This window comes from Choloepus didactylus, chromosome 19, assembly GCF_015220235.1.
Source record: "Choloepus didactylus isolate mChoDid1 chromosome 19, mChoDid1.pri, whole genome shotgun sequence".
NCBI classification, from domain to species: domain Eukaryota; kingdom Metazoa; phylum Chordata; class Mammalia; order Pilosa; family Megalonychidae; genus Choloepus; species Choloepus didactylus.
The window spans coordinates 65695219-65713863 of NC_051325.1; the positions used below are offsets into that span (position 1 = coordinate 65695219).

The window sequence follows — 18645 nt, forward strand, 5'->3', positions numbered from 1 at the left end:
CACCTCTAGGACATGGCCCTGCAGACCCGTCCGTCTCTCTGGCCATGGTAGCCGCCAGGCACTGGGCTCTCAGCCACCCTCCCCTCCTGCTGGCCACTGTCACATTGTGGCCTCCTCCCGTGCTCCCCACCCTCCTCCTGCCCCCGCAGCGCTGGCGCTTCTTGATTATTGGTTCTGGGCTGCAAGATACAAGTGGCCTGGGAAGGAGCCTGGCTCAGAGGCTGCTGTGACCCAGACCCCTGAGGGGGTTTTGGGGTGTGGGGAGAGGGGGAGGGATGGGGGGAGCCAGTGGGGGCATGCAGCTGGGTGTGAGGGGCAGGAAGCTGCCTGGCTCGGGGGGCAGAGCCTCTACCCTAAGCCAGGGCAGGGGTGCCCAGCGGGGACGGCAGGGAGAAGCGGGGGCCTTGGAAAGCGCACAGATGCTGGACGAGGCCGGAAACTTTGCCCTGACCTGACCCCAAGCTCTGCAGAGACCAGCCAGGGCCTGTCCAGACTGCAGCATCCCTGAATTAACCAGAGAGAGCTGGACCTGCTCCCTCGGCCCGTCAGCACGGAAGCCAGCTGGGGATCACACCCTACCCCGGCTTCCCTGCACCCAGTCCCCATCACGGCCCCCCGAAGTTTCCTGAGTCATCATGGAGCTTTCCTGCCACTGCCTGTTCTGAGTAAACCACCTGTGTTCCTTCTACTGGGAGGTCTTCTCGTTTCCAAGAGGCGTTGAGGGTCACGACCCCGGAGGCAGAGGGCACGGGACAGGGGCATCCCAGAGGAGAGCCAGGCGCAAGCGGTGGGCACCGCAGTCACAGCCCAGGGGAGGCCCAGGGACGGTGCAGCCAAGTCGCCCGCGCTGGGCCCAGCCCTTGAGGTGGCCCTGAGCTCGAGCTGGGGGTTCCAACAGGGCGGCCAGCCTGGCCGGGGTAACAGGGCCGGCTTTGGAGTTGCCTGTGTGCGTCGATTCTGTGCCCGCCGCACGCCTGCCCCTCGCCTGGCAGCCGGGGCTGTTCCCACCACAGAGCAGCAGCTCCCGTGCTGGTGCCAGGACACGGGCCCTCCGCTCCCCAGGCTGTGCTCACCGGCCACCACAGCCACCACGTCACGGGCCATCCCCGAGGACTCCAAGAGAGGAACCCACCAGCCCTTGCCCCAGGGGCAGCCAGGGTGACAACGGCACATGCCCTGTGGCTTCTGGAAAACTGCTGCAGCCAGAGGAGTGAGCAGCCAGGCGCCGTGCCAGCACTATCGTGAGAACAGTGCTGAGCTCAGGGACAGCCCGAAGGGTCTTGGGGACCCCCAGGCCACACTTTCTCGAGAACAGTTGTCCCGGCATGGGGCCTGTGAGAAGCACCCGGGACGCGGTGCCGGCACTGCACACAGCAGGTGTACTGCATGCCGAACTCGACTCGTCCACGAACTCTAAGTCGCCAAGAGACACAAACTATGAAAAACGTTTTATTTTCAGTCAAAATACTGAGCTGATACTTGCAAAACATGAAGTGGAACTCCAGTGCTGCCCATCCCACCCGCCTGGGCAGTAGCTTCAATGAGAAACACTCACCCTTCCTGAGAACTTCACACTCAATCCTACGTTCTCAGAAAACCCAGGCCAGGGCCAGGAGCCCCCCCTGCTTAGCCATCGTACTGAAACCCGTGTTCCGTCTGGTTTGGAAGGCGCCCCTGCTCTGGATGCTGGCCAGGCTCCCTCAGGGTGGGGACCCCAGCCCCTCGGGGTGGGCTGGGATGGTGGGTGCACGGGGAGAGGGCCCTGGTGGCAGGAGGCCTGGGGGTCCCTCTCCTTGGTGGGGTGTGACTTCTTGAGGACGGTGCTGGGTGGAGGACTCATGGAATGACCCCCCAGCCCCCGTGACTGGCTCCAGAGGCACTGGGGTGGGCAAGTGGTATTAAGTGGGGGGCTTGCCTGTGCTTACTCTCATGCGGCTCCGAAATGACTATTTTCTTCCGGTACCTCAATGGTCTAAGGGACAGAGGCAGAACAGGTTCGCAGCCTGCAGGCTTGCTCTGTGCGACCACACACAGATTGAAAGGAGTGTGTGAGGTTTTGAGAAAGGGAAGCCGCTTGAAGGTCACTGGCTCCGAGGGCAGGGACCAGCTCCAAGGCCCGCGGGGTCAGGAGTGACCACGAGTGTGAACACATAAGGAGGCATGGCAGACACCCGCCGACACGCAACAGTGACCAAAATGTAACAGAATTTGAGTAGCTTGATGTGGTGGGGGTGTGGTGGGGGACAGGGCGCGATCACTGCGAAAAGCGCTGAAGTGTGGTCTGGGGCACACGATGGGATGGACGGACACCAGTTCCCTTCGAAGCCGAGACGTGGCAGGTGCCCGTCCCCCAAGGGCTCCTGGCAGGCACCACCTGCTGTGACCCCGTGGGGCTCAGGAAGGCTGGAGGACCCTGAGCGGGACAGCGCCGGGGCTGGCGTGGCCTCCGAGCACACCAGGTGCCCTTTGGGGCAGCTGCCCTCAGCCGGTCGCCACGGGACCCGTGTCCTTGACCCAGACGACAGTGCTCCCTGAGCAGAGTGGCCTGTGCACCTCGGAGGGCAGCCCGCGGCAAGGTCTTCCTAGCAAGCCCAGGTGAGGGCCACAAACCTGCGGCAGTGTCCCCACCGCCAGCCTGGGCAGCTCACCCACAACCATCTCGCCCCGGGGCCCGGCCGGCTCCAGCTCTCCGCAATGGCCACGCTCCCTGCAGGACACTGGGTAGGTTCCAAGTGACCCGGGTAGCCGGGGGCTGAGCATCACCAAGCGCAGCTCCACCGCAGGGGAGACTGCCAAGGGGTCCAAGGACCTGAGGGTATGGCGGCGGCACCACCAGCAGGCTGCACGAAGGGGGCGTCACCAAGCCACCCCACCTGAAGGCACAGCCTCCCCCAGCAAAAGGGGGGCCCCTGCAGCCACCAGCACTTCTGGGACACTCCTGGGGACTGCATCTCTGCAAATCCCTCACTGCTCCTGTCCTGCTGAAGGCCCATGAGGAGCGACCCCAGCAGGGGCCCCCCATGTGGGGGTCATGGCCCACTCCCGGGGTCGGGGTGCTGTGCAGGCAGGGACAAGGGACAGCACAAGGCCGCTGAGGTCCCCACATGGCCAGGCCCTCGCAGCCACCTCAGGGCCCACCCCTGACGGCCCTTCCACAGAGAGGACATGGCTTCCAGAGCTGACAGGAAGCCCGGGCACTCAGCGTTATTTTGGTTAACAAGGCTATAAAATTGACTTCTGAAAGCCTAAAGAGTTCACTTAAAAATGCCCACGGAATGTGTGCAGGGCCCCAGAGCCTGGGGGTCTGCCTGGGGCTGAAAGCAGGGCCGTCCTGCTTGCCCACAGACACAGGGGAAGCGTGGGTGCTGCCCAGGCCCAGCCCACCCTCCAGCTCCCTCTCCAGCTGCCTGCCCACAGGTCTGAGCCCACAGAGCCACGGTGTGTGCACACCTGGGCACGGTCCCTCCTGGCGGCCAGGACCCCAGGGCTCGACAGTCATCCCCCGCAGCCCAGCTGGGACCCGGGGGCTCTCAGGGCCTCCTCCCGGAAGTGCCTCCTCCTTGCTCCCTGCTCGGGGCCCCACGCCACCTCCTTCCCGCCATCTCCCCTGGCTCCTGCTGCAGGCCCAACGTGTAAACGGCATCAATAAACAACAGGTGGAAAAATATATTTCCCAAGAGAAAAGAGGGAGAGAGGTCAGGACTTGGAGACTGACTTCAGAAGCTGGTGCCATCTGTCTATCCCCTCTTCTCTTTCCGTGGGTTTTTGGTGTTTCCTGTCTCTTTGGTTCAGCAGCCCCGCGGTGGCCTTCCCCGCACCCCGCCAGCCCCTGCGCCCCGCCCGCACCCCCGGCAGGCCGAGGAGAGGCGGCATACTCCTGTCCGGCCCAACAGGGCCTGGCCCACCGGCTGCCAGCTACTTCTGCTCGTGACCCTCTGCCACGGTGGCCACCTCAATGGTGGCTGTGTGCTCCTCAGGCCCTGGCGCAGCCACGGCACTCTCGACAGTGCCCGCGGGCACAGTCACGATCGTGCTGGCCCCAGGGCCCACCTGCGCCACGTTCTGCAGGGCAGGGCCCAGGCCGGGCAGGGTGAGCAGCTGCAGTGGGCTCACCACCTTGACCACAGTGCTGCCGTCCTGCATGGCGGCCGTGCTCAGCACTGTGAGGCTGGATGCGTCCGGGTGGATCTCCACGGTGCTGGGGAAGGTGGAGCCCGAGGAGGCCAGTACCGTGTAGCCCCCCAGCAGCGGGGAGGCTGGGGAGCTGGCAGGGGGGGCCTGTGGGGAGCCTTTGCTCAGGAGGGTGGAGGGCAGGGTGGACACCACTTTGCTGAGGGGCACGCTGGCCAGCTGGGAGACGGGCACGCCCTGCGGGAGGGCGATCTGCGTGGACTGGGCCAGCACCTGAGAGGCGATGGCGGCCGGCCCGGACGTGGCCCTTGCTAGCCGGGGTCGCTTTGTGGGCGGTGGGAGGGAGACGGGGGTCAGAGTCATGAGCACGTTGTTCAGGTGCTGGGATTTGTGCTTCAGCTCCTTGGCGCGTTTCCGGTGCTCGTCACAGCGCTGCTCCAAGGCTGGGGGGAGAAGACAGCGTCACTGCGCTGCTCAAGGTGGGGGGACACAAGCAACCCAGGTACCCATGTGGCTGCGAGGGAAGGTCAGTGGGCGGGAGCACAGAGATGAGAACCTCGAGATGATACAAGGCCCGATTTGGCCAAAGGGGACAGAGATGCTGTATCAAAGACAGTACCTCGAGCTCCAGGTGTTTCCCCCATTAGTTTAAAAATATCCCCAATTTACGAGTGATGTTTTTGTGGTGGAAGTTGCAGTACCTTGAACTCCAGGTGTTTCCCCCATTAGTTTAAAAATATCCCCAATTTGAGAGTGATGTTTTTGTGGTGGAAGTTGCATGTGATATAAAAAGATAAAGAAGTAGGAGACCAAGGCCCTAAATCCACTGAACTGGGACAGAATAGTCTTCAACCACTGGGGCTGGGAGAGCAGGATATCCGTCTCCAAAAGAATGAATGAGGACCCCTCCCTCACATCCTATACACAAATTAACTCAAAGTGGATCAAAGACCTCAATATAAGAGACAGCACAATAAAACTCTTAGAAGATAATGTAGTGAAACATCTTCAAGACCTAGTATTAGGAGGAAGCTTCTTAGACCTTATACCCCAAGCACAAGCCACAGAAGCAAAAATAGATAAATGGGAACTCCTCAAAATCCAAAGCTTCTGCTTCTCAAAAGACTTTGTCAAAAAGGTGAAGAGGCAGCTAATGCAATTGGAGAAAATATTTGGAAACCATATATCTGATAGGAGACTGGTATCCTACATATACAAAGAAATCCTATAATTCAACGACAGTAGTAGAAACAGCTCAATTATAAAATGGGCAAAGGATATGAAAAAGCACTTTTCTGAAGAGGAAATACAAATGGCTAAAAAACAGATGAAAACATGTTCACCTTCACAAGCTATTAGGGAAATGCAAATCAAAACCACAATGAGATACCATCTCACACCAGTAAGAATGGCTGCCATTAAACAGGAAACCAAAAATGCTGCAGAGGATGTGAAGAAATCGAAACTCTTATTCATTGCTGGTGGGACTGCAAAATGGTACAGCCACTCTGGAGGACAGTTTGGCAGTTCTTCAGAAAACTAGATACTGAGTTACCCTACGATCCAACAATTCTACTTCTAGTATATACCCAGAAGATCTGAAAGCAGTGACAAGAACAGACATTTGCACACTGATGTTCACAGTGGCATTGTTCACAATTGCCAAGAAATGGACACAATCCAAACGTCCTTCAACAGACGAGTGGATAAACAAAACGTGGTGTATACACAAGATGGAATACTGTGCAGCAGTAAGAAGGTACAAGGTCCTGAAATATACGGCAACATGGACAAACCTTGAAGATATAATCCTGAGTGAAATAAGTCAGGCACAAAAGGAGAGATATTATATGTTACGTCTATGAACTCCCTGACAATGTAAAATCAGTTGTATTATGTGCAGAATATTGAGGACCTAATGAAAGACAGAAGCTAGTGAAGGGGGAGTGATAACCTCGTATGTACAGACATGATAAAGGTATGGGAATGGACAGGGGTGAGGATGGTTTGTTAATGGGATTTTAAGTTATCACTACAAATACAAGTAAGTGTTTGCAGGATCTACTTCTAAGGTGTGACACTGGTACAAAGAGTTCACAGAGTGGTATATGGGAAAAACTACCCATTGCACATTATAGACAATAATTAATTGGAATACCTTACCAGTACTAATACTAGGGTAAATAATTAGGGGGTGATAAGAGCTTTGGGGTGTCTTGGGTTATGAGAGTGATGATGGTTGTACAACTAAGTGAAGATAATGTGAGACACTGATTGTTTAACTTGGACAGAATATATGCTATGTGAACTTAGAAAGCTCCTACTTAATAAGTCAAGCCCTCGATCTTGAGGTTTGCTCTTGTGAAAATTATGGCTGTAAAGGGGAGGCTAAGCCTTCCTATAATTATGCTTAGGAGTCATCTCCAGAGAACCTCTTTTGTTGCTCAGATGTGGTCTCTCTCTCTCTAAGCCCAACTTGGCAAATGAAATGTGAGACATGACTCCCAGTGGAATGAATCTCCCTGGCAACATGAGACATGACTGCCAGGAATAAACCTGGCCCCAGCATCAAGGGATTGAGAATGCCTTCTTGACCAAAAGGGGGAAAAAAAAGGTAACAAAATAAGGTTTCAGTGGCTAAGAGATTTCAAATAGAGTCGAGAGGCTGTCCTGGAGGTTACTCTCATGCAAGCTCCAACTAGATATCCCAAATGTCCACAGTATGCTAAGCCCTAACCAACAGTAGTCCTGAAAATCCTAAAGAATATCCAGATCCCTATCTGAGACTCTACATAAGTTTCACTAAGTTTATCTCTCAGAAACTTAAATCTACCAGAGTGTTCCTATGCCAGACAAGTTCTAAGACCCAGAGGCAACATCCTCTTCAAGGTCATCAACCAGATGCATCTCCCTTCCCCATAATGTTGACACCCCTTTTCAAAATGAACAAGTTAGGGTGGTCACTGACCAGATTTCTCTGAAGATTGAGAAAGTGATCAAACAAGAGAGAGGGGTAGCAATTGACAAGATATGATTTAACAAAGGATCATTAATACTGACTCCTAATATAAATATATTTTTTTAGTCTCTAGGGTAGTAGAACAGCTAGAAGGAAATAACCAAAATGGTGGAACTGTAACCCATAACATGCTTTCAAATTTGCTCTATAACTACTTGTTAAATCACACTGTGAAAGTTATCACTGTTACGTATATGTTATATAGCACAATAAAAAAATGTAAAACAAAAAAGAAGCAGGAGACCAAACAGCAGGTGTAATGAGTCTGTCCACACACAGCGCCCAGACCCACGGGGAAGCTGGGAATGAGAAGCACGACAGCACAGAGGCGAGCTCTGGGGAGGGGTCATGGGGGCTCATTTCCCTGTTCTGTAAATTCTCTTCTTCCTTAATTACTTGGGTCACTGTAAAAAGTCAGCAAAGAGAAGTGACCTGCACTTCCTGCCATGCTATGCCTGGCCGCTACGGTCAGAACTGCACTTCCTTCTGTGCCACGCCTAGCTGCTGCAGTCAGGCTTGCTGCATCTCCCCGCATTCTGGCTGGGTGTGTCCTCCGAGGCCCTCCTCCTGCTGTCAGAGCCCCACCTTTCTCTGCAGTCACTTAGGTACCTGCCAGGTCCCGGGCGTACTGCTCCCGAGAACGGTCCATCTGGCACTTGTGGCTGGCCAGCACTTTCTTCACCAGGTCCAACATGCCAAAGTTGTGCACAATGTTGTTCAGCAGCACAGCGTCTGGAAGGGCCAAGGCGGACAGTGAGGACAGGCCTCCTCCGGACCTGCACAGTGACTCTGGGAGCCCTGCTCTCGGTCTCTGCTCCCGTCCAGCCCCAAGAGCCCAGCACGTCCAAGCCTGGGAGGCACAGGGCTAAGCAGCCCAGCGATGGGCCCCCAGGGAGCACCCTCAGGAGTGCTGGGGACCCTGTCTGGTGGGGGGTGCCTGCTGGCAGACCACGTCCTCATCACCTCGGAGCTGCAGGGGAGGGTCCTGTGCCCGCTGCTGCAGGCCCCTCATGGTCTCCGCCAGCTCCTGGTGAAACTCTTGGATGACCTCGTCAAGCAGGCCAGCCTCCTTCAGACCCCGCCAAAAGGCAAACGTGTCGTCTGTGGAGGCAAGGAGGGCGTGCTGACGAGCAGAAAGTGGACGCGGCACGGACAGGACAGCCCAGCCCCCAGCAGCCATGGGCAGTGCACATCTCAGACAATGCCCCACACGCAGCCTTCCCAGCCCAGAGTGGAGTGCACAGCTCCCGAGCACGGCCATGGGCCAGGTGCTCCAGCCAGGTGGGCTTGCGTCAGGGGTCCCCCAGGGAGGAGGGCCCAGCAGCAGGGATGGCGCCGCCACTGGGCACAGGCCTTGAGCAGCTGGAACCACAGCTGCCTCTCTTGAGGGGAAGCGCTGCCATGCCAAGCCTGCATGAGGGGGCCTTCTCTGCTCCCAGTCAGGTCCCCATGTGGTCCGGGGTGTCCACCAGTTTGCAGCGGGTCAGTGGCCCCCACTCCCACCACCCTGTGCAGATGCCCTTGGCCGTGGCCCTGCTCCTGCCCCCTGTACCTCCAATGGCTGTGGCCCAGTCCCCAGGGTCCTCGCAGGTCTCTATGGTGATGGTGGCAGGAGACCCGTTCACTGCAAGCGAGAGGAGCTGCTGAGCAGACCGCTGGCGGGGGCGCCCAGCCAGCCCTCCAGCCCCCTTTCACCCTGCCACATGCTCTCACGCTGCGGCCTGACCTTGCTCCTCTCTACCGGTGTTCACACAACCAGCACATGCTATACATGCCATACGACCTAAGAACTTACTGGCTTCGTGGCTTTCGATTTTTAAACTTTTTAATCAAATGCATTTCCAAACATAAACAAAGGAGCAAACACTAAACTAAATCTCATCAATCTCATCACCCAGCTTCATCATTAGCAGCTTCTTACTCAAGCCCTCTGAGGCGTGGGGGCAGTGAGACGGAGCCCTCTCTGCGACTGATCCTCCCCCAGGAAGGGCCTGGCCCTGCTGCTCGGCTCTCCCGCCTGCCTTTCGCCTTCACCTCATATCTGTAAATTACGCCTTATTGACACCGTTGTATTTTTTCCGTATCTATCCTATTTCTGTGTTTCTACATCAGCACGGGTGGGACTCTGAGAGAGATGCTCTGTCCCAGCTCGTCCTTCAAGTCTCTTTCCAGCCCCTCTGTACAGTTTATGTACAGGGTATACAGGGTAAGCCATTTGGGACTGTTTCTGATCTCAGCCTGATGTGCAGACCTGAGTCAAAAGACCAATACAGCAACTGGCTAATGTTTTTATGTGCTTTTCAAGCTTCTATTTATCAGCCTTTTCCACATTCATCAGATGCAGAGGTAGGGGATATTGTGACAGATCTGGAATTACACAAAGCAATGTTTTTCATATTTGGGCATAAGTGCTGGCAGTAACCGCTGCACAGCTGAGGTGCCAGTAAGAGGCACTTCCAAACCTCCACTGGACAGGCCATGTCCAAGCAGTGGGCACTGATGGAGGGCTCAGGTGGCAGGTGGACAGTGAAGAGGCCTTCCAACCCTCGGACCCCAGCCCCACTCCACCCCCATCTCCCTTGGCTGGCCACAGCCAGGTCAGCTCCAGGACAGGGCAGGGGACCGAGCAGTGGTCACAGCAGCCCCAACACCACGGAGTGACACTCTGGGGACGATGCAAGTAGCATCCCAGAACTTCAATACTCTTCAAACATCACCGGGTAACACAACCAGGGAATTTAGGATTTAACTTCACCTAACTTCAATTTCAGTAACTCCTCTACTCATAAAGCCTAAAAGAATTCCAGGGAATATTTAATCCTCCTACAAATGAGAACTACAGATACCACACGGGCCTCTGACGCCGTTCGTGGAGGCATAAAGGGCCGAAAGCAGCAGCACTGCAGCACAGCCCGCCACCCAGGGCTCCCATGCACTGGTTCCAGCTGGGTGGGTGGTGGTGGGTGGGGGATTTGTTCTTTTACTCTTTAAACCTTTCTCTGCACGTGAACTATTACATTTCATGGAAAAACGGTACAGAGGAAGCAACACTTGAATGCCGCCCGTGGTGCCCACCACTGCCTGCTGGAGCTGAGCGCAGACACCGAGGGCCGCACGTACCGTCGGCCGTGGCGGGGGTGAGCGGGATGTACTCGGCCGAGGTGGGGCTGCTCAGGGCCACGCGGGCCCCCGAGAGGTCGATCTTGGTGCTGCGGCAGGTGTTGGAGCAGACCTTGTCGTGCTGGTAGAAGTCCAGCTCGCCGGAGTCCATGATCTTCCTGTCAGGGCGGGAGAGGAGGGTGGGTGGGCACTGAGGGCCAGCCAAACGGTCTTCTCAGCCCAGACACCCACTCCCGTCCAGACGGCCTCACTCGTCCTCCGACCAGGGACGGGGCCGTTCTCGCAGGAGCAGGTCCAGGTCAAGGTGGCACCTGCGTGGCTGCTCAGCGGCTCACCCGGGCCCCACACCAGCTCTTGCCTCAGTGAATGGGAGGCCTTCCTGCAGGGGAGCAGGCACCCTGGGCCTTGGCCACCCCAGGTCTCCACCAGCCACCACAGGCCCCCGCCGGGCCACCCCAGGCCCTTGGCCAACCAAGTCCTCAGCCACCCAAGTCCCTGTGGCATCTAAACCTTTCAGGCGCACAGTGACTCACAGCTCACGAAGAACGTGAGCAGGGCCATGTGGCTGAGGATCGCACTGGAGGCTCCTGGGTACCCGTGTACCACAAACACAGCTCTGGTGCCTGAGAAGCCATCCCTCCCGGCGCAGGTGCGAGGAGGGGGCAGAGCCCTCCTGCAGGAGAGCAACCCGCTCCAACTCTGCCCGAGATGTTCAAGGAGGCCTAGGCACACGGACGTGGATTTGCAGCAGAGACCATCGGAATGAGCCACGGCACAAGATGGGACAGACGGAGACATGCTCTGCCTTGCCAAACTCGAGAGGGGGGCTGTCACCACCAAAACATCTAGGCAGGAAAGTGGAAATATTAACTGGTCCACAAATATTAAAACATTGAAATTAGGAACTATGAAATCAGGAGTCACATCTCTGGGGGCATGAGCTGAAAAGCCCAGAGCCCGTTTTCCAGCTTTGCACTAGGGACCACTCCCTCCCTGTCTCACAGGTGGCAGCGGAGGGCAGATGCACGCACAGTCAGGGCTGAGGACTCAGTGGCCAGGGGGGCTGGGTACCTGCGGGTGCCATCATTGGCTCAGGGTGGCGGCCTGAGGGCCTTCCTCTCAGAGGAGCAGGGGCCGCTGGCATGAGCTGATGTCAGCCAAAGGCTGTCTCCCAACACATTATTTTTGAACTGAACATCTGCGGGAACCCGAGTCCCCAAGACAGGTAACTGCGTGGTGGGACCTGGACAAGCAGACTAGATGGTGGGGAAGGTGAAGCACTGTGGAGTGTGGCAAACATGAAAATGTGGTAAGTTGGGATAAAGTGTACATGGGAATTCTTTTCACTACACATGTAACTTTCCTCTAAAGTTTGAAATTATTTCAAAATAAAAAGCTGACAAGACCTGAGCCAAGAGGCTATGCCGTGCGTGCACCACCGTCCTGAGCTGAAGCAGCCGCACGGCACTTCTTCGCAGAGCTGGCCTTGGGGACAGGAGGCCCGACATCACCAGGCAGCACCGTGAGTTCCTTTCTTCCTGGGGCCTCAGCAGGTGGCCACAGCCCATGGCCAGAGTGAGGGAGAAGGCGGGAGGAAAAGGGGAGCAGAGCAGGGCGAGGAGCTCTGGCTGCTTGCGTGGACCCCGGCCACCAGGGACCAGGCTTGCACCTGCCTTCCCGGGGAGGCGAGATGGAAGACGGGGGGAAGCCAGAAGCCAGCTATCGGGTCAGAGCAAGAGCACTGAGGCTCATTGGGGAGGCAGACGACAGCCACAGGGCAAGTTGAGGAGGAGGGGCAGGGACGTCCAGCAGGTCGTGTTCCGTTCCCAGCAAAAAAGAAGCCAAAAGACACGTGGGTAGCAAGGGGAAGGAGGGGACACACAGGCTGGCTTCCCCTGTAATGGGGGACACGGGCACCGAGTTGCTGCGCAGACTGTGCCCACCCAGCTCAGCTCCCCTGTGCACCCAGGCCGGCAGGAGGGACCACCCCTGCCACCTTGCAAAGGGAGGTTTGCGCCAGCGTCCACATCACAATCTTCCGAAGCAGGCAAGCCCCGTGAGGGGCCACTAGTCAGACGTGGTCGCCTCTGGGGGCCTCTGGCCACGCGGCCCCCCTTGATGTAGGTGGTGTCTACTCACAGAGGTTTGCTCTGTGAAAACCCACTGCGCTGTTCACGGAGGGCCTGTGCCCTTCTGCATGCACACTTCAGAAGAACAGGGACCAGATGAGAGAGAGACACAACGGCGACGCCGAGCAATTAAACCTGGTGGTGCGTCTGGGCCTCAAACACCCTGTTATGCTGTGTGCTTTCAGTAGGGAAGTAGCCACAAGACCTCCACATAAAGGATGTGTGAAAGCTGGAGTGAAACCAAAATCAAATAAGAAAACAAGGGCCACGGCACCTGTCCCTCCAGCCAGGGGACACCTGCTGTTTGCCACCTGAGAGTGAGGCACACCTGTGCGGGCGGCCCTCCGCCAGACACCCACCTGAGCATGATGCCGTTCATGCGGATGGCTCTCTTCCAGTCCTTCAGAGTAGACTTGCCGGCCAGGTGGACGAACTCCTTTGGGCTGATCACGTGCTCGTCGTACTACAGGGGAAGCACAGCGGCGCGGGTGAGCGCGGCCGGCACCGAGCCTGGAGGGAGCCCCCACCCGTCAGCGCAGCCTCCTCCCTCCACCCACTGGCCAAGCTGCTGGTTGCGCCCGGCCCAGGGCCCAGGACAGACGTGCCGGGTGGCAGGAATAGCGTGGCGGCCACGACTGTGCAGCGCGGCTGACGACCACAGGCCCCGAGGGGCAGCCCTCACTTGCGCTCCCACATTGAGGATTCTACCGACAGCCATCTGTATTCAGCCAAAAAAATCACTGAGGTGAAGGGGACGTGCCCCGTGGTGCCTGGACGGGGACGGGAGCTTTGTGTCACGAAAGGCGCAGTGGTGTGTTTCAGCTGTGATGGTGGGCACAGCCCAAGCCCAGGGAGGGAGTCAAGGGGTGGCGGGTGCTGGGTGCCTGTGCACTGGGACCCGAGAAGAGCTGAAGGGCCCACATGCTCAGAAAGCACGAGGTGTCCCTCCCCCACTGGGACTCAGCCAGACCTTCCTGCTCAGGTCGTTGGCTACACACACACTGTGCCACAGCCCAGAGCGGCACAATAAAATGGGCTGCCCCTGCGGCACCCCAGGTGCCAGGCTAACTGCCCTTTGCAGTGCAGGGAGCGGATGCCACCTTGTTCTTGCAGAGATACACAGATGTGTCAACATGAGAGACGAGGGGGCTGTCCTCCCTACTCGTAATGTTCTTGGTAGCATCACCCAATTGCTAAACAATCAATTATTGGAACCAGAGGCTCAAAATAAAATGGTTTGCTCAGACCACATGCAGGCCGGGCGCAGTGGGGCCGCAGCGGGGGGCTCTGACTGGGGTGCATGCTCTGAGTTGCCCACCTCCTCCCCCAGCCTGCTCTCAGGATCTTCTTTGGCTCCACCACTCCACAGTTTCATTAGAACACTACCCGAGGTGAATGTCTTTTGTGTTTGTACTTTCTATTGTTATAAAATTTCACATGTAAAGATTAACTGCAAGGACCATGCAAGGAGCCCTAATATCCCTGTACACAGATCTGCCAGCTGCTGGCCCCGTGCTCCCCAGTGCGGGCTTCCTCCATTAACCCCACTACGTGTGCCCCCCGTTACCTCCCCCGCCAGCGTGTGCTCCCCCCGTTACCCCCCACCTGTGTATGCACATATTTGCAGATAGTTTTTTCCTCAACCATGAGAGGAAGTTGGAGACATCAGGCCCCTTTACCCCTAATGACTTAGGCATTTCCTAAGAACGTCGTTCTTTTATATACTCAGAGCACAGTTCTCGAAATCAGGACACTTCCATTAACATGACATCATCTAGTCCGGGGTCCACACTCAAATCTCACAGATTGTCCCAGTAACTGTTTTTACAGCTATTTTTTCTCTGCTGAATAATGATGAGCTCCTCCAAAAGGATTTTCATTCACTTCCATCAGATGACTGACCGGAGGCTTTTCTGACTTTACCAGCCACATATGAATTCTCAAGAGTTTCTGTCTTCCACTCCCACCCTGGGCACAGTCTGAGCCGGGGTGCACTGTCAGGGTTCACCCTCACACGGTGGCACGGCCCTGGGAGACCCTAGCCTTGTGGGGACCCTGGGCTGGGAAAGCCCAGTTCCCGCGTGATCCACCTTTCCTCCGCCCCAGGGCCTAAGGAGCTCCCTTTGCGTGCCAGCTTATGGAAGCCTCTAGAAGATGTTTTAGAAAAATACCTTCACCAGCATTTTCAGCTGTCTTCCACACAGGGTGAGTCTGAGCACCCAACCCACCAGGCTGCACAGAGCCCCTTCCCAGCCCAGCCCACTCACCGCTCTTCCAAACACATGTCTCCTTCCGTCTGCCAGAGACAGCCAGCGCCAATGTGCAAGTCACCCTGTGTACAAAGCTGCTTCCTAGCCTGTCCCCACAAGGCAACCCCAGCAACAGGGGCTCCTGCTCCTTGAGCGCTTTTCCACCCTGGGTACTTAAGCCACAGTCCTGGCACCTCCTCTGCTCTGGACCCCGATCCCTCACCCTCTGCCCCCCACAGCCTCTGACCCCCCACACCCTCCGACCCCACACCCCTCTGCTCTGGACCCTGACCCCCACACACTCTGACCCCCACACCCACTCTGCTCTAGACCCCGACCCCCACAGCCTCCGACCCCCACACCCACTCTGCTCTAGACCCTGACCCCACACCCTCCGACCCCCACACCCTCCGACCCCACACCCCTCTGCTCTGGACCCCGACCCCCACACCCTCCGACCCCCACACCCACTCTGCTCTAGACCCTGACCCCACACCCTCTGACCCCCACACCCTCCGACACCCACACCCACTCTGCTCTAGACCCTGACCCCATACCCTCCGACCCCCACACCCTCTGACCCCACACCCCTCTGCTCTGGACCCCGACCCCCACACCCTCCGACCCCCACACCCACTCTGCTCTGGACCCCGACCCCACAGCCTCCAACCCCCACACCCACTCTGCTCTAGACCCTGACCCCACAGCCTCCGACCCCCACACCCACTCTGCTCTAGACCCTGACCCCACAGTCTCTGACCCCCACACCCTCCGACCCCCACAACCCCTGTGTTCCAGATCCCGGCCCTCCCCAGCAGGCGGGATTCTGTCCCCTCAGCCCCCGGTGCTCTGCCGGGTGGGGGCGCCAGCCTGTGAGCACCCCCTGCCCGCAGCCCTGGCCATGAGCCCTCACCTGGACGCACTTGACGTTGATGCCGGGACACACGAACTTCCTCCAGATCAGGCTGGCCCGGCTGTCCCCACAGGTGATGGGGTACACGATTTCGGCCTCCAGGCTCTCCTCCTCTTCAGCCATCTTCACTTCTCACGAGGTGCACGTGCAGGGAGGGGAGGGAGAAAGTCAGTTACAACCTCTAGTTGCTTCCCGCAAGTGGGACAGAGCTGTACACCCAGAACTGAAAACACAGGCAGGCGCCGAGAGGGGGTCAAGGCAGGGCACATGTGTCCCTCCCCACCGTCACCTGGGTAGGTTTCCAGAGAAGTTCACAAACCCGAACCTCACAAGACCACCATCATATTCCATTAAATAGGGGTCAACTGACGAGCCACTTGAGGAAGCAAAGCTTCACTCCAAACGGTTACAGGGAAATTTATTTTTCATGTTTTGAAGAGTTCTTAGACCTTTAATCTCAGGCAGCAGAACAACAGCAAAGGGGTTATAAGGGATTTTCGCCACCGTTCACTGATCGTTGTGATAAAACCACAAGTACAGAGATAGGAACCCCCCATCTGATGGTGAGACCCGTCCCTGCCAGGCACGGTGGTGAGAAGGTGGCCTCCTACCCAGCACGGCTTCCTTGAGCTGTGAGGAAGCTGTGAAGGCGGCTGCGGCAGCTGCCGCTGCGTTTTCCGTCTCCATGTTATCTTCTGTCAGGTCACCCCTGGAAACGGGGGAAACAGAAAGGCAGGGACGTCAGAACCCCGACCCACCACGCTCGGTGGGGCACTCTGCTGGAAACACAGCCCCGGGCTCCCCTGTGATCCGTTTCCAGTGCAACCGATGGCCAGCGGCTGTGTGGGCTGAAGGGCCGTGTGCTGAGGCCCCAGCTGCTGCCCACGAGGAGCCGTTTCCTCTCGGCCGTCCAGGAGCGCACCTGGCACGGGGCGCCGGCACGGCAAACTGGTGGGCAATGGGCACTTCCGCTGGGCTTTACTCCCAAGTCTTTCTTTAATTATTTTTCCTATCGTAATGGTTTCGTATGGTTATAGAAACTATCAGAAAATGTGCAATGTTAGAAAGAAGAAAGAAAACCACCCACGGCCCAACCTTATACCACAATAAATCACAGGTGAATCAAAATGTAAAGGATAAACCATAAAAACATTCAAAGGAAAAAAGGGAGAATTTTTCAAAGTGTTCCTGAAGGTTTTTCTTAAATGACACAAAACCCAAAAATAAGAAAAAATGGATAAAGTTGCCTAAAAATAAATAAGTAAATAAAACCTTGCTGAGCAGGGAGTAAAAAACCCTGTTAACAATTTTTCTAAGAAAGAGAACCCGGGAGGAAATGTCTAGAACTCAGGAGGAAAATAGCTAACTTCTCTGTATTACGGAAAGGGCACCCACATATCTATCAGCAGAACCACCCAATGGGAGATGCACGAAGGCTGGGACCAGGTAACTTGGGGAAAGGGAAGCTGTCCCCGGCCGCTAACAAGGAATGGGCCAGAACCCGAAGGGCAGCACCTGTGCCGGACGCCTGATGAGGTGCAGCCGCCGGCGAGCACATCCTCATGGGAGGGGCAGACGGGACAGGGTGGGTGCGGGGAGCGGGCATGCCACACTGTGGAGAAACTATGAGGAGGGCATTCGTCAGGAGCTCGGAGCCCCAGACCCAGCAGACCCCTCCAGGGTTAGCCCTACAGACGAAGTGCCCCTGTGCAGGGTGGCTGCCTGGGGTCGGTGCCAGGGGCATCTCCTGCTGGGCTTGTCCGTGATGACCCCAAGAAGGAGCTGCCTTAGAAACAGGAAGATGATGCTAAGTGCGAGCAGCAGGACTCCCAGGATGCGCAGACTCAGCGCAGCCAGCTGTGCTCTCCAGTCCCAACTCTGGAAGTGGAAGGGACAGCAACAAGGCAGGAAAAGGTGCCCCTTTCACACACGAGGACGGGACCGGGGAGGCCCTGACCACAGGGAGGTCCACGGCCAGTGGCCAGACGGGACCGGCATTGAGCAGCAGGATTCCACCAAGACAGCAAGAGGAGACAGCGCCCCCCCCCACCCACCCAAGCCACAAGGGGTGCCGCGTGCCCCCAGACCTCAGGGCCTGCCCAGGCTCACCCCGGCACCGCCCGCTGCGGCCCTCGGGCTCCAGCTGCTCCTGCAGGTGGCCCAGGAATCTGTCCCCAGAGGCCATGCCTGCTGCACCGAGGGGCAGAAAGTGCAAAAAGGAATCCTGCAGGGACTGTTGTGTGGCACTTCCTCCACAACTCTTGGAAGAGAAGCTAAGTGACTGGAATTTGCAGCTCACACTTCGTCTGAAAAAATTCCACTTCACTCACAGCAAAGATTTGTGCAAACGCTGGTTATCTACGAAATGCTACACGCATCCTTTCAGCCTCAGCCACAAGTCATCCCGTTGCCATGGCAAGGCTGTGGGCAGGAGGCGCCTTCCCAGGCTGTCCCAAATGAGGAATGCGCCCACGTTTCTGCCCCAACATCCAACGAGAAAAGAAATTCCGTGCCCACAAAGTAATTAACTAGCTTCTACTCCCCCAGATTTTTTTTAAACATGTAGCAGGCATAAATCTCACTTCCAACTAGCAGGATAATTGGTAAAAATCTCCCACAGAAAAAGAAGAGCCATCTCCTCAGATCCTTGAGGAAAGCTCTCTATTCTCCAAACGGAAGACACCCCAAGGCCTCTCTCTCCTCCATGCACGACCGACCAGGGACAGCAGCTCTCCAGCACGTGGGCGACAGACAGCAGAATGCAAAAAAACCCCCAGTCCTATAGACGTGCGTGGCTGCAAGTGTCCATTTCCCCATCCAGGGCTTTGGGCTGACCCTGTGGCTTGCTGGGACCGAAAGGATGCAGCCAGGCCCACCAGCCCCCGCCGCTGCTGCCAGTACCTTCCACCCTGAGGCCACCCTGGCAGGCCTCCTGGAGGCGGCACCAGCCATGTCGGTCAAGGCCCAGACATGAGTGAGGCCATCCTAGAGCATCAGGCCAGGCCCAAGCCAGCACCACTGCCCACCAACCCACACGATCGTAATGAAGAACAGACATTTGTTATTCTAAACCACTATGCTTTG

The 18645-nt window shown here is 57.0% G+C and overlaps 1 protein-coding gene across 6 annotated transcripts in view; it reads right to left on the bottom strand.

Annotated features, from left to right (window-relative positions):
- Positions 1-1436: 1436 nt before the first annotated feature.
- GMEB2 (glucocorticoid modulatory element binding protein 2) overlaps positions 1437-18645 on the bottom strand; it is a 36295-nt gene continuing 19086 nt past the window's right edge. For 5 of the 6 annotated variants that reach the window (XM_037811327.1, XM_037811331.1, XM_037811329.1 and 2 more), the window contains exons 3-10: positions 16173-16270; positions 15562-15689; positions 12759-12862; positions 10271-10428; positions 8703-8774; positions 8114-8251; positions 7760-7882; positions 1437-4574 (exon numbers count right to left, since the gene is read on the bottom strand). In XM_037811327.1, the coding sequence (XP_037667255.1) occupies positions 3916-4574; positions 7760-7882; positions 8114-8251; positions 8703-8774; positions 10271-10428; positions 12759-12862; positions 15562-15689; positions 16173-16270 (1480 nt within the window). In that variant the 3' untranslated portion in view covers positions 1437-3915. Of the gene's footprint in view, positions 4575-7759; positions 7883-8113; positions 8252-8702; positions 8775-10270; positions 10429-12758; positions 12863-15561; positions 15690-16172; positions 16271-18645 lie in introns of those variants that run through there. The other variant, XM_037811332.1, reaches the window with a different exon arrangement.